Source organism: Metopolophium dirhodum, chromosome 5 (assembly GCF_019925205.1).
Source record: "Metopolophium dirhodum isolate CAU chromosome 5, ASM1992520v1, whole genome shotgun sequence".
NCBI classification, from domain to species: Eukaryota; Metazoa; Arthropoda; class Insecta; order Hemiptera; family Aphididae; genus Metopolophium; species Metopolophium dirhodum.
The window spans coordinates 2,360,386-2,375,868 of NC_083564.1; the positions used below are offsets into that span (position 1 = coordinate 2,360,386).

At 27.3% G+C, this 15,483-nt stretch overlaps 2 protein-coding genes across 6 annotated transcripts; one reads left to right on the top strand and one right to left on the bottom strand.

The window, feature by feature from the left end:
- Window positions 1–5,071: 5,071 nt before the first annotated feature.
- On the bottom strand, window positions 5,072–9,402 carry LOC132945160 (NADH-cytochrome b5 reductase 2). Of its 4 annotated transcripts, XM_061014824.1 has the most exons (8): window positions 9,181–9,402; window positions 8,953–9,111; window positions 7,874–7,929; window positions 6,776–6,989; window positions 6,406–6,524; window positions 6,126–6,333; window positions 5,849–6,043; window positions 5,072–5,616 (listed from the first exon to the last, which is right to left on the bottom strand). In XM_061014824.1, exons 3-8 carry the CDS (start codon window positions 7,892–7,894, stop codon window positions 5,444–5,446), a joined length of 930 nt encoding a protein of 309 aa, XP_060870807.1. In that variant the 5' UTR covers window positions 7,895–7,929; window positions 8,953–9,111; window positions 9,181–9,402; the 3' UTR covers window positions 5,072–5,443. The 4 variants fall into 4 exon arrangements, with proteins under 4 accessions (XP_060870807.1, XP_060870806.1, XP_060870808.1 ...); XM_061014823.1 differs by lacking the exon at window positions 8,953–9,111; XM_061014825.1 differs by lacking the exons at window positions 8,953–9,111; window positions 9,181–9,402 and adding an exon at window positions 8,168–8,232.
- Window positions 9,403–9,576: 174 nt separating this feature from the next.
- On the top strand, window positions 9,577–12,463 carry LOC132945165 (single-stranded DNA-binding protein, mitochondrial). 2 transcript variants are annotated; one of them, XM_061014833.1, is made up of 5 exons: window positions 9,577–9,833; window positions 10,180–10,266; window positions 11,525–11,624; window positions 11,737–11,859; window positions 11,923–12,463. In XM_061014833.1, the coding sequence occupies exons 2-5, from the start codon at window positions 10,252–10,254 to the stop codon at window positions 12,126–12,128; spliced, it is 444 nt and encodes a 147-aa protein (XP_060870816.1). In that variant the 5' UTR covers window positions 9,577–9,833; window positions 10,180–10,251; the 3' UTR covers window positions 12,129–12,463. The 2 variants fall into 2 exon arrangements, with proteins under 2 accessions (XP_060870816.1, XP_060870815.1); XM_061014832.1 differs by lacking the exon at window positions 9,577–9,833 and adding an exon at window positions 9,840–10,011.
- Window positions 12,464–15,483: the final 3,020 nt, after the last annotated feature.

Below are 15,483 nucleotides of genomic sequence, written 5' to 3' on the forward strand. Positions count from 1 at the left end.
ACGGCAGCACCCGAAACACAAAACCCGAAAAAATTATTCGGGTGCTAAGTGCCAAATCTTGAAATAAATATATATACATGCGATATATCTACTATATCAGATATAGTTTATATTAATTATGAAATTATTTTACGAATTTAGTTCACTAATCAATATGTAATTTTTTAGTTGGCAGTCAACTAAGACCTAGTATAATTGATATTTATTGATTAGTAAAATAATTTTGTTAGAAAATATAAAATAAAATATGTTTTTTGCTCTCCCCAATATTGCATGCTTTTATAGGTACGTTGCACAAGTTGTGTATGTGAAAGAACACTGTTAATATTTTCAATTAAGTATTGTCAATGTTATAGAGACAAAGGTAAAAATATTATTAATTTATTGTACAATGTGACGTCATGACTCATGATGTCTTCTTAATAATATACTATCTACTAGTGAATATAATACTGTATTATTGATTATATAATAAATTACCAAAATTACATTTAGTATTGGACAAGAAAATATATGTAGTATGTATAAACACATTAAATATGAACTATAAATGTGAAGTATAATTGATTAAATAACATTGTATAATAAATATTATGATAATATGGCATAGGTATCTATAATAACTAACATTTATAGTAGGTAATATACTAATATATAAATAATAAATATATACCTAATGTAGGCCCTAGGGAGGTACCTACCACACTATAGTATACTATCTACATTGTGTTGAACGTAGCCACGAATGAAGAAAACATTTCAAAATCAATTAAATAAAATTATAAATAATATCGGTTATTATTAATTTTGATTTATAGTGTATTAGTGTATTTTTCTACAAAACTTGACTTATTAAGTACATACAATTGTATTGAATATAAAAAAAACTATACCTGGTAAACTTATATGCATGGATATTGTATAAGTGAATTAATTTAATTATAATGCTATTAATTATTATATTATATCAAATATAAATATATAATAGGTAGTTTAACCGCATATTATTGTAAGTCTAAGTAGGAGGTACCCGTACCACGGAATAATAGTAACAATATTATGAATATTTATGATGATATTATGCACTGCATACAATGTGCACAAACTGCATTTTAGTATTTATTATTTGACTTCAAATAATTAATGTATTTACCATTAAACCCGTGTGTTTAGCTTATAAATGGATGTAGTTAATATTTTTATCTTGTTGGTACACGTGAAAGTGAAACATAGGTACTACTTATTGCATGATTTAATACACACCGTAGACCTTGACATTGAAGAACCTCTCCTATGAATAAAAATGTTTTGGCGTAAATATGAAAATAAAATACATATCGTTTGAAATATTCGTTCAATCGATTAATTCGTAACATTCTATACCGATTGGCAAACAATTATAATTATTATAATATACGGGATGACAAATATTAACTGCCGGACGATTCTATATTTTTACATAAAGAAATATTGACAGTTTTGTAAATGTATAATTAATGTAAGGTATATTTTATATAACTTTTTCAACTTACGTCATCTGGTTTTCTATATTTTCAGCTGTTTGGCGCATGCCAAATTGAACCATAAAGAGTATTCTAAGCTAGGTAGTCCAAAGTTTGTGAAAGATCAATATTTCATCCAAATATACGTACCTACCTAATTAAGAACTATCATTAGGTACATATCTATTAAACAAAATACTATCACTGAACGGCGCATAACATAATTTTATTATTATACATTTATACCTACTGATTATTATGATGCTAAATATTAAATGTAACTATGCGCCCATAGAGCATATGATCAACTATAATATAGGTATTATGCAGCTTAGCAGCTTAATGCATAGGTATTATATAAAACAAATTATATCCAACCAAAACATAAATGCTCTTTACGATGTTGGAAATTCATAGATACTTCGCCGAAGTATAATATACACTCGTGCAGTAATCAAGGGCGTCCGCGGGAATTTGTCAAGGGGAGGGCAACATATTTTCCTTTTTACATTTTTTGTCTCATACTATCCTATTACCTAACTATAAAGTATTTTTGTGATACGTTTTCTTTCATATAGACTAGGAATGTAAAAATATTTATGAATTATTCGTAGATAGTTAGTTTAAACTTAATCTCACAGCATTAGTTTTAATTAATTGTTATGTAATTTTAAATTATCAAATACATTTTTTTTTAATAAATAAAATGTTACCGTGGATTTTATAATTTTAGATTATTTATAAAATTAAATATTTTTAGCTTATTCAGTCATTGATACCACAAACTTGAAAAGTTGAAACTATTGTAGGTATGCCATCTGTAAACATTTAATTTTTTTATCAAAAAAGTAAAAACTTGGTTGACACTAATGACACTGCAATATTGCACTTGATCCCGCCACTACATCTTATAATCTATAAAAGCAACGTTCTTAGTTCATAATCGTTTATAATCGAGTGTAAAAAAAAAAAATTTTATTTATAATTTAAAAAAGTTTATTTTGCGATATTTTATATTACGACGGTAATGACTGAGGTTGGGTTTACGATGCACTTTGCATTGTTTACCAAATCTAGCTATGCGATACTCATTTTATAACATACCTTCATTGAATTTTTTGACAATTTTAAGCTTTAAGGTCATTTTAATTACTTTATTTACAATAATATCATCAAATATACTTGGTAATATCATAGGCTGACTCCGTTTTCGCTCAGAATCGTTTTTCTTATACAATGATATTATATCATTGAATTCAAATTTAACACCATCCATTACAGTGACCCACTTGTAACCTACTGTACAGCAGAGCGACATCCACTAACCCACCTTTTTATTATCTTATACACAACTGAGTACTGACAACTGACTTACGTCAATTACTTTAAATAATTTTTATTATTTTATTTAGTGTGAATTGAATTGTTTGACTTATAATAATTTTATGAAGTGCTGATTAATTTCTTTGACTTAATCATTTTTATTATTATATTTACATATATTTTTATTAATGGACAACAAAGTAAATGCTGAGAATCAAGTAAGAGTGTTTATGAATTTAACTATATTTAATAATCTATATTAATAATTAATTATATTTAGTCTTTTGAACTTCAAATTGGCAAGGCATTTTCCTCTTTCTTTGAGTTGGAAAATGCAATTTCAAAGAATGAAAATAAAACCATGTCCAACTTCACCAAAATTAGTTCTAGGACCATTGAAGGTGCTAGAAAAAAGTGTTTAAAAAGGCACATTAATCCAATTTTGGAATATGCCGCTCTTGGTTATAAGGTGTGGAAGAAGTGGTGAGTACAAAAACTCAAATCAACAGGTATCCGGCCACAACAAAGGTATAATTAAAATTTATGAATTATGGAACTTATTTTTTTCTTTATTAATAAAATACACAATATGTACGTAATAAGGCACAATAAGAGTATGGGCTATAATACAAAAGGAAAAAAATCTTGAATCAAGAAGCCACCCACTGATGACACTTTCGTGAATTATGGAACTAAATGTTAAAAACATCTTGTTTGGTATTGATTTTTATTCCAGTTATTTTCGTTCAGATTGCTCTGTGGTTTTGACTATTAGACCCAATGATTGACAAATTAGTTGTAAAAAGTTTTATTAGTGAACACAATCATATATGCAGCAAGGTAAATTAGTTAACAAAATAATAATAGAAATTGTATATAATTATAGTATAAAAAAAAAAAACTATTTATTTTAGGCAATGTATGATTATTATTCCACGCAAAGAAGACTAAAAATACTGATTCTCAAATGATGGCATCAAAATTGGTAACAATGAAGGTTAATAAAAAATTTTTACAAATTGATCTGATGAAGACACACAACAAAATTGGAACATTAAAGGGCATACATAATTTGGTTATATCCAAGTCACCAGCATCAGACGCCTTAAAAGTTTTGGCAACTAGTTATGAAGGAACTGACGTTACCTTAAATATTTTAAAAATGAAAAAAATGAGCTCAAAGCAATTTTCTATCAGGACAAAGATATAATTACACAAGTAGTAACCAAATTTTCTAGATTAGATCAATTATTGAAAGGTATACCCTGCATATACTTAAGCAAACAGTGGCGTGGCAAACTAAAAATTTTTCAGAGATAAGTTACAAATATAATATAACTAATTATATTTCAGATCGCTATTAACTACCTATTGAGTATATTATCTTATTCCATTTTCTTGGGGACCCACTGGCTACCACCCACCCCTCTATTTAAGAAAAATCTCAGAGCCAATTGCCTCTGAAATTACTATTCAGCACGCCACTGTAAGCAAAACATAATAGCATAATATTTTTAAGGATATGTTATAATTGTATATGTATTTATAGAGCTAGAGATGTTAATGGTAACGCTACGAACCGAACAAGACCACATAGCCACCAAATGTTTTTCCAAAACTCTAATTTGTGTAGCTGAATTAACACCAGAAATAAAACAATTATTTTAGTATTTAACACCATATGTGTTTAATTTAGTACAATTAAAAATTAACTACATAGACCAAGTAAAAGTTGTATCTCACCTTAACATGAAAGGCATAGTTAATTCTGGAGAAGGTCTCTTAAACGTCACTACAACATGGGAGTGCTCATTTATAACGAGTATGTCTTCTGTGCCACAACATGTGCAGATATGTAGACAAAGTATTGACAAGACATATATAGGGTAATTCCTTCAACTGTGCCCAATATTAAGGAGCAAAAAAAGTTTTTTTCACGCCGAGCGTGAAAATAGCCACTGTGTACATTAGCATAATAATTCATTAAGCGTTTAGTGTTTAAACATCTGGTCAAGTATCAATGTCAAAAAGAACATTTCATGTTAATCAATGACATTGTTGCCACAGAACTTGTTTATCTTGTACTGTTATCATTATAATAAAAATCTATAATTAGTTTTATCGTAATTTGTCTGTATATAGGGTAGCACATTTTAGCATAATATTTTAATACATGTAACTATGTAAGATTATAAACGTTAAGGTTTTAATAATTTCTTACACTGCATTAATAAATAGTTATATACTTCAATACTCAAAATGAAACACTTTATTACAACACATCACATACAATATAGAATATAAGAATATATACACTTTTGGTGTAAACCAAAACAGGACTTTAAAATGTTTATGTTTTGGAATACATTCTAAAATAGATATATTGAAGAAATATTATATAAATATATTGTATTATGCTTAGCTAGATTAAACAATTTGTACATAAATTAAGTGCTAACACCAATTCATTAGCAACATTATAAAAGGGTTTAAATGTTTATTAAATACCAAATACCCATTCAATGATCAAAATCTATTACAAAATGTGAATCAACAAATACAACTCGAAACTGATACGGACGGTCTAATATATATGAAAAACATTTTTTTTTTTTTTTTTAATAAGAAAATCTTAACTTAGCATCATATCCAAGTTTGTCAAGATTTGGAATACATGCAAAATTTATCATTGGAGGAGGTCCACACATCAATACCAATGTATCTTGAGCTGGTGGATATAGATGTTCTGATATCATGTCAGATGATATAAATCCAACACTATACTTCCATCCTAGAAATTAATATGTTTCGTTAAAATTAAGCAATGAACATAACACATATAACATTTATGCTCTGTCCAGCAAGAGAACACGATTAAAAATCAGTTTTCACCACTCTGTAACCTGTTATAATGGAACTGGTCTCCATGGCCGGGTGTTGAGTGGGGATGTGCAAAATATGTGTGTTCTCTCACTTAACAGAATACAATATGGTACATAATGTAAGTGTAATAAATGATTTACCATCAGTAGGTCTATCAACTGTATACCAGACTTTGATTCGATCTGGATGACTTTTAACAGCTTCTTCTAATTCATCTCTTAGTAATATATCTTCTTCAGTCTGATTGGCAAAGAGTAATGACAATTTGGTTTCATCTTTAGGATCTCTAGTGACTTGTCTAATCAACTGCAACATTGGTGTAATACCAGTACCACCTGACATACCCAATGAAAACAAATTAATATTGTAACACAGGAATAGTTATTTATCAAATAATAATAACATTTGTAATTTTACCAGCAATCATTGATATCTTTTTAGCGTAAAGGTTATGAGAAGGATCTATTCTTTTAACAGCTTTAATTTCAAAATCTCCACGACCATGATATATGAGACGACCAGAAGGTCCACGAACATCAATTGTGTCTCCAATTTCCATTTTTTCAAGATATTGAGTTAATTTACCACCATCAGGGAACTTAGGATTTTGGTCTCTGAAATAAACCTAAAAAAAATATGATGAAATAAATAGTAATATGTAATTTATATACATTTAAAATGATGCAAAATATTTTACTTTAATAACCAAATCCATATATCCAACATCATTGTCACTACTGACTGGTGTGTATGCACGGGCAACTAATTCCTCATTTATTCTCGCTGATAAATGTATATGTTGCCCTATTGGTAAACCTGTAAATTTTTTTAGGAAATAATTAATAATAATAAATTAATATTAAATCTATATGTTATTATATTAACAACTAATCTATATTTATATTATAATGACTCAAATAAAATTATATATAACAAATGTTATGACTAATGATTAAATTGTAAATAAAATATATTGAACACTTGTATCTAATTGATATAATAGTATGTATAATGAAAGTGTTGCAACAAATTGTATCTACAAATTTGAAGTACACAATAAATATTACCAAGAATATGATTTTTGGATGGCAATTCAAATCTAAATCTCCGTGTGTCGTGACTAATAATATGTTTTTGAATAAGTGGCAATGGAATCTTTGTATTTGAATCCACTAATGTTCTTTTTTTTTGGCTTTTCTTTTGGAAATTGGCTACAAATGCTGATATAGCAAAACCAGTAGTTACAACAATCCCAAGTCCAACTAACACTGAAGAAACACTCTAAAAGATAAATAATAATAATAGTAAATAATAGATTTAAATCAAAACATTTATTTCAAAGTAAACATAAATAAAAAACAAATTTGTATTAAATTTTTTTACCGAAAATGTAGACAAAAAATTTCTAACAGAAAAAGAACTCATTTTTTCTTTATAAAAAATTACAAATTGAGAAAATTGAGAAAACCTGTCATTAACTTTAAGGTAAAAAATTAGTTATTGAACTAAAAAATGTGTGCTAAATCAATGCATTGTTGTTGAATTGGAATGTGTTATCAATTTTCTTATTATATAAAAATCAAAAGTTTAAGTTGTTGAAGGTTATGTTTATCTTCATGGAAGAATCACACAAGGTCTAGATTTCTTAAAAGAAAGAGGCACAATTAAATTAATAGGTTTATTTAAAATAAATTGAATACTTATTCTAATAATAGGGAGGTTAAATGTATTATCATTGAATATTATTTATTACAAATATAAAATATTATAGCAAATAGTATTTTTTTAAGCTATTTTATAAGCAATGGTGTTATATAGGTAGGTACCGTACTAGTGTAATTTTATTGTAACCACAAATATTGTTCATAATCTAAATTACCTAAACCTATAAATATTATCTAGAATATTATTTTATAAAACAAATTAGATAAACAAAAAATGTTGAGTATAAAACATAATATTAAAATAAAAGGATAATTGTATTGTACTAGAATAGTTCAGGTGACATAAAGTTGAAATAAGCAAAATTCTAAGTTAATTTGTTAATGAGTTCTACCAAACTTGATTGAATAAATTGTTTAAAACTGAACATTGTAGTAAAATAATAAAGCCTTTTTTTATATTTGTTTACATAATTAAATTTTTATTATACTCTAAATACTTACAAGCTCTTCAAGAATACCCATTGTGACTTATTGATACAGATTTGAAATAGTATACTCTATAAAAATACAATTTGTAATATTATAAACAGAATTATAAATAAAGAATATTTAATTTAGGTCAAATCACAAAAAATGTATAAAACTTAATTTGTAAATAATATTATAATTATATAAATAATTCTTGATATTAAATATTATCTTATAATATGTAATCCAATAAAAGAATTTTTAATTTATAAAAATACAAGAAAATAAAAATTATTATTAAATTTATAATTATAGTTTTATACCTACATGTTTAAGCTGAACATTATCTACACAATATATACGATAAATATAGGTAATATCAACATTTAACATTCATATTGAACATGATGTTTATTATCAATACATATTTTATTACTACAAATTACCACAGTAATAAATCATATGAATCACATACCTATTAATATAACAATTAATAATATAGGCACACACAATACACAAATGTATTAGGTAGGTACTATATTACTAGATAAAACATATTTATATTATGCTGCATCAACTGGCAAATAATTCATATAAAAAAATGGATTTTTAAGTGTCTTACCTATATTACATTAAATAAAGATTTGTGACCTTGAAGTATAAATCAATATATTTTTATAAGATAAGAATTAAATACAAATTTTTATTCATTGTTCAACATAATAGTGTACATATTGACATATTTTAAAATTTAAAACCAAAATATATTGAAATGGGAAATGAATATGATTATTAACATGACATGTACTAAAACTGACATTAATTATGTATTAATTGATTCCTAATACATTTACAGTTAGTAAAATAAATGTTTTGGATCGTATTTTACTATTTACTGAGGTATCACACATTCGTGCTGCAGAATATTGTCAAATATCACAAATACAAAAATTAACTTTAAAAATAATACTCAAATGGCTTAATCGCTACAAATTGTATTTGATGACTGGACGAGAAGTGTAGCCTGCCGAGTGCAATTATATAAAGAGGCTTATCCATATCATACCAATAGTCTTACAGTACGCTATAGTTTTTTTGTTTATAATACATACCTTGCAAATGCACTAACGTAGTAACGTTCGAAATGAATTAGAATTTATCGACAGACAATTTTTTTATATTACACCTTTAAGTAGGTATAAATCGCAAGTTTATAGCTACCTCCTGCACAGTACACAATCACACGAACGCGACTTACTCAATTGCGTGGACTGTGATGCAGTAAAAAATAATACAATGAGTTGTACAACTTGTTTAAAAAAAAAAATATTATTACCTACCTTTATTGTACACGTAATTCAAGGTTGATCAAATTAAAATTATTAAATAATTTTACGGAATGGTGTGTATTATGTAGTAGAGTTGTAAAAAAAAAAAAAAAAAACAAATCGATAAGATAATAAAATACGATAGAATAATAACGCGCACCGTCTGGCGAACTACATTTTATTCGAACGAAACGGACGTTCGTCAAAACGGCACTAACCACAGCAAATTGAGAGGAATTTAACGACTGTTATAAATTTATACGGTAAACGCACGGAAATTGGTGGGTATCCAGCAATTTAGATTTTGACCGGTCCGCCTAATATCGGCACGCAGATTGTAATTCTACAGGACGAAATAAAAACAGCTGTTGTCGGCGGGGTGTGCGTTTGCGCCCGGTCCCCGGCGAAATGGCCGAATAAATACCTCGTCAAATGCTTATAAATATTATAATATTATAATTATGTCGCATAAACGTTCGCAAATCTTGTTGATCTTTCAATAGTCGGCTCATTCATCGCGTCGGAACTGTTGGAAGTCGATAGTTGCAAGTTAAACACTCGACCTTTGGTGTTTAAATCTCAAATGTCTACAGTTTTCGTTCGTACATTTTTTGGCTGCGTTTGGCGCCATAACCTTAAACTAGAACGAGCAATATCGCATTAACGTGAGTACAAATTAATAGAGCCTATTTGTTTAAAGTGCGCCAAATAAAAGTGAAAACGGAAATCCTGAAAAGCGAAAAATTGTATTTATATAGTAATTTGTATGCAATTAGTAAGCCAAAGCCGTCTCAACAACAATAAAAGTACACAAACGCAAATACGCAATACAATATAATATTGGTAAATATTGAACGACAGTAATTATTGTTGTTTTAAATCTGGAAAAAATGCTATAATTTGTCAATATTTTCTAGTTAATTTATCTCATTAGTGGATTGCTGATTTCCTTGTTTAAATATAATTACTTGACGATATAAATGTAGTTTATTTCTGTTGTGTATGTTGCAGGTGACCGCCGTAGTTTAAGGCCGACGAGAAGAACACTATTTAGTAATAAGCACATACAATACCAATAAGAAAATGTTAAAAACAAAGGTAAAACAATTTAAAATGTATTTTTATGTGAAACTTTAAATTCTGATTTTTAATGTAATTCATAGTAAATTGAAAATAGCATGGCTAGAAAAATATACACAAGTACCTAGTCCTTAGATATATTATAGTAATGTAGTATGAATGTATAATACGGACTTTGGATGTATTTACATAATAGATACAACAATATTAACAGTTTCATTAAAATGTAAATTCGAATGTTGTCTTAAAAATTAACATAATATACATTGTTTGTTCATTGGTTAAAATAGTTGTTCATAATGTATGCTTTACATTAGTAGTTAAATGTTTTTACTTTTTGATAAGTGTGTAGTGTAATTTTATTTTGATTAATTAAAGAGTTCTTTTTTAATGGAACATGTATTCTAGAAGAAATAAATATTTTGTATTAGTAGGTACCTACATCTATATTATAGCTTGGAAATTAATATTAATTCATCTATTTTAATTTTGGAACTCGTGGAATATCAAAAATAAATAATAAAGATTAAACCTTTACTTCATATATTATATTATAATATTGAATACCAAAAAATTATAAGGTGTCAACAAATATTGTTAAGAACCCATAATGATTGGCTATCATAATTGTTTGACTAATAAATTTGCAGATCTATAGTATCCGATGCCAGATCTTGTCAACCAAAATTCTTAAATGCAGCAAAAAATAAGTTTTATAATAAAATCTAATTACTCTATACTTTGTTACATTTATTGTCAATTCAGTATAATTTACTTTAATTTGACTCTTTATAGAGGTTATATTTGTTTGATACAATATATTATGAATTATGATCCTCTAAATATTTGCTAATAAATTATCTACCTACGCTTAACACATATTTTAAATTCTATCATTATTTTATCTTTCTATGTTATAATTTTAAGGAAAATTAACTCCTATTAAATATGATTGTTAGTATCAAAGTATCTGTCTATATCCAGATATTAAGTTTGCATTATTATACTTAGGAAACGTATACAATTTACATTCACAAGTGTATTTTAATATAATTGAAATATGTATATAGTATATTAGTATTTACCTATTTGAATTAATAATATAATTATGAGCATTAATATTATCATTGATTATACATAGTATAATAGTACATAGTACATACTATGTATAATCAATGATATTATGTATTGCAATTTTTTTTAATAACTTAATTTTAAAACATTTTAGTCTTAAGTTTTAATAACTTATTTATGTAAACAAATTTTTATATTTCAGATTTTATCCAGTATTTTAAGGAGTACTAATTATTCAAAGCAACTATTTCGCAATAATTACACTCAAGAAGCAGCACCCCTACCCATCAAAATTGAAAAGAGTTGGTTTTTAAATTTTTATCATTTATGAATTTTTTGTTTACTTTTTCATTTATACTACTGATTATCTATTATATTTAACATTGTTACTCATATTAGAATTTATTTAACTAGCAATAAATAAAGTCACACTTTTGGGACGAGTTGGTGCGGATCCGCAAAAACGAGGCACAGAAGAACATCCAGTTGTTGTATTTTCATTGGCTACACACCAAAATTATATCAACAATAATGAAGGCAATACATTTAGCTTGTTATTTATTTCATCACCTCTAATATTATGATTATAATTGTTTTTAGAAAGCACACAAAAGACTGACTGGCACCGTATCGTTGTATTTAGGCCTGGATTGCGTGACACTGTATATAATTACCTACAAAAAGGACAACGTATACACATAAGCGGGAGATTAATCTACGGAGAATTAAAAGATGAATCTGGTAATTCTCGAACAACTACATCAATTGCTGCTGATGATATCATATTTTTTAATTCAAAAAATTAAACTAATTAATTTGTCTAAATTTAATTTAAGTTATATTTGTTTAGTCTATAGAAAACATGTTCATTGTGTTGCCTATAATTAAAATTCCTATAAGAATATTTTTTTACTTATAAAGTTGATAACTAAGATAAAAAAGTTAAAATTATGTTAGTTTTTATGTGACATTTTGTCCATAACAAACAATAAAAGTGAAAAGTTGAAAGTAGTAATTTGTTGCGCTAAACATTTTCATAAAATTATTTCTGCTATTTATAGTATGTTATTCCATGGTGCTATTTTTTTATGATAATGATATAAGTATATATATATATAATTAAAGAATATTACATAGTGCAGCATTTTGTTATGTATACATGGCATTAAGAAATTTATCTCATCCTTAATATATAAAAAGTACATTTGGATATTTGACATAATTATACGTTATTTTAATGTATTTATGTCTATGGTACTGGGATAACACCAGTGCTACGATTATCTACTTCTAAAACATAGTATTACTCAAAAAAAAAAAAATGTTCGCTGTCAATCATAATACTACTCAGACATCAATTACTTTGAACATAAGCTATACCGATATTATATTAAATTATTCCAATGAATAATTGCTGATAGAGATAAATACATGATAACTAAAAAACATATACCTATAAATTGGGTCTATGTCCCATGATGTAGAGAAGTTTTTTTGTGTATACAGGCCTAATTTGCTTACTTGAGGACAGTTGTGGCCATAAATTGTCAACATTTATCGAAGACGATTAACGATTCTAATAATTTCATTGAACAAAAAATTAAGCCATCCATTTTGATTTTAGTAGGTATACCTCCTAACTGTTTTATCAATAAAATAAAAAAATGAATATATCTTAAACTATCATTAACAATTTTATTAGGCTATAATCAATTAAAAATTAATTAAATTCAATAAGAAATAAAATACCATAACACAATTAGTGAAACGTTTTTTTTTAAGAATATATACGAGATACATTTATTATACAGGTAATCTTAATTTAGCTTTAACCTCATATGTACCCTAGGTACATTATTATAAATATTTATTTTCCAAATAAAGAAGCGGTAATATAGTATATGTTTTCGGAAAAATATAGATAATAGTTTATTCTCCGTTTTAAATAGCTTTGAAATAGTGTTTTGGAATTGATGTACCTGTATCAATGTATTTGTTTAGTTACATTGTTCGTAGTATTCAGATATTCTGGTACCTATTCGACTGTGCATACTATATTGCATACATGTATCATACATATCATATAATGTATAGTCCGCAGTTCGCCAAGAATGAAGAAAAAGTCATTTCATGCATCTAACTGGTGTTGAGATGTGGATGTTTTGTAGAGGTGTACAAGTACAGAGTGGTACGACATTTTATGGTTTTTAATTGACCACATCATAGAAAAAAGATTAAACCACATTCTCTCGGAGAACGGCGTTGTGATTAGCAATAAAATAGTGTACTTCACACCCGCATGTGTTGTCTACGTCTTACAAATGTACAACATAGCATTAGTATATTGTGTGGCAAGGGCGGGAAATGGCCTTCCCGCGCGAGCCACACATACTATTTTTTGTCACGTCCCTGCGTTCATGGAAAAGGTTATGCAGGGATCTATGCAACAATTATAGACTATTCTCACGATTTAAGATATCTTAAATCGTGACTATTCTACAAAAACAATTTCATGGAAGACATTTTATTTTATTTCAAAATTACAATTTTCACTTTGTATATTTTATTATTGTAACTGATAAGATTATTATACAAATTGCGTGAAATAAACTTACTAACGCATCGTTTGACGCACTTATCTAGGAACAGTGCAAAATATGTTTAAATGTTTATGCGTCATGCAAGGAGGTTATACTATACATTTAAGATGTAACCAAAAGTTTATGTTTTGTAAGGACCGTGGTAGGTATACACTATACATTTTAGTTTCTGGTTGTGTAGAGGGTACGCGCCCAGCGGCCGGCACTTTTGGGGATTTCCTCTTTTCCGCCCGGCACTTTGGGGATTTCCACTTTACCGCCCGCTGGACGGAAAAAGGACGCTTTCGAACGCTTCAACCGCGGTCGAAAACCAAACTTTCGGTGCAGGCGTGACAAAAAAATTGTTTTGCGCGGGACAACTTTTCTCGCACCATATTTGTTGTAGAACTACCAAATTTTCACAACCCGTAAAGAAGAACTTAATCTGTGCAACAGCGTGCTCTTTATTTTAATAGCATTATCCAATAATTTTTTATAAGCAAAATAAAAAAACGAAATGTTGAGAAGCAAATACCTTTTATTGTATTTATGTTATCTAAAATATGGGCACGCTGTTGCATAGATAAATTTCTACCCTGTATGTTCAGAAATTTTGGAACCACTACTACAAGCACAAAAAGATAAAAGTTGTCCCGAGCAAAACAGTTTTTGGTATGTTGTACATTTGTAAGACGGAGACAACACGTCATAATATGCGGGTGTGATGTCCTCTTAAATAATTATTTGCAATAATGAACACTGGCAGTAATGTACCTATTTTGCCTATACTATACGCCGGGCAACACTTTATGTTCGCGCGAGTCGTGAAGTAGGTACTATTATTTAATAAATTATTAATTTAAACGCTGCGGTAAGAATTTAATTTCAAATAAAATAAAAATGAACAAACTGTTTTGAACATTTATTTTTCCCTTTTTTTCCTGTGCTTTAATTCGTTAGAAAACAACTTGATCTTGATTATTTTACCAATTGCATTAAAATGATTACCATCAGTATACGTAAGTCAATGGATTTACCTAAATTAAAATCTGTAGAGTGTTATAAACCTGTAAAACTAAATATTATATATATATATAAATATTATAAACATTAATATATTTTCACCAAATTAATACAAAATGTTTAGTCTATAATATCTCTCATCATATTAATATTAATGTCTATAATACCATTTTATGAAGAAATATTATCTTGAATTGATACAGAGAAAAATATTTAAATTATCGATATGTGTTTAAAATTTAAATAGATTCTAATTTTTTACTAATGTCTACCTGATTACTTAAAAATCTACTAAGTACATTTGTGACTAATGTCTAATGACGATATTTGTGGAAAACCTCATTTTGAAACTCTTCAATATCCGTACAACATAATTAAAATTAAAACAAAATAATATAATCTTTAAACAAATTATATTAAGCAACCTATGAGTAACTTGTATCAAATTGTTTCAAGTACCTTAGTACCTACACCAGACAACCAAAATCGTTATTTCTCGTTTAATTTAAAACAAGGCTCCACGTAAATATGTTATATATAATAACTAGCAGACCCGGCG

Excerpts from the sequence above, each read along its gene's own strand:
- LOC132945160 (XM_061014822.1), bottom strand. The coding sequence starts at position 7,133 with ATGAGTTCTTTTTCTGTTAGAAATTTTTTGTCTACATTTTCG. Across the intron at positions 6,334-6,405 it reads ATATGGATTTGGTTATTAAA|GTTTATTTCAGAGACCAAAA; the intron begins GTAAAATATTTT and ends TATTTTTTTTAG. Across the intron at positions 6,044-6,125 it reads AAAGATATCAATGATTGCTG|GTGGTACTGGTATTACACCA; the intron begins GTAAAATTACAA and ends TGGGTATGTCAG.
- LOC132945165 (XM_061014833.1), top strand. Across the intron at positions 11,625-11,736 it reads ACCCATCAAAATTGAAAAGA|CAATAAATAAAGTCACACTT; the intron begins GTTGGTTTTTAA and ends TTATTTAACTAG. Across the intron at positions 11,860-11,922 it reads TTATATCAACAATAATGAAG|AAAGCACACAAAAGACTGAC; the intron begins GCAATACATTTA and ends AATTGTTTTTAG.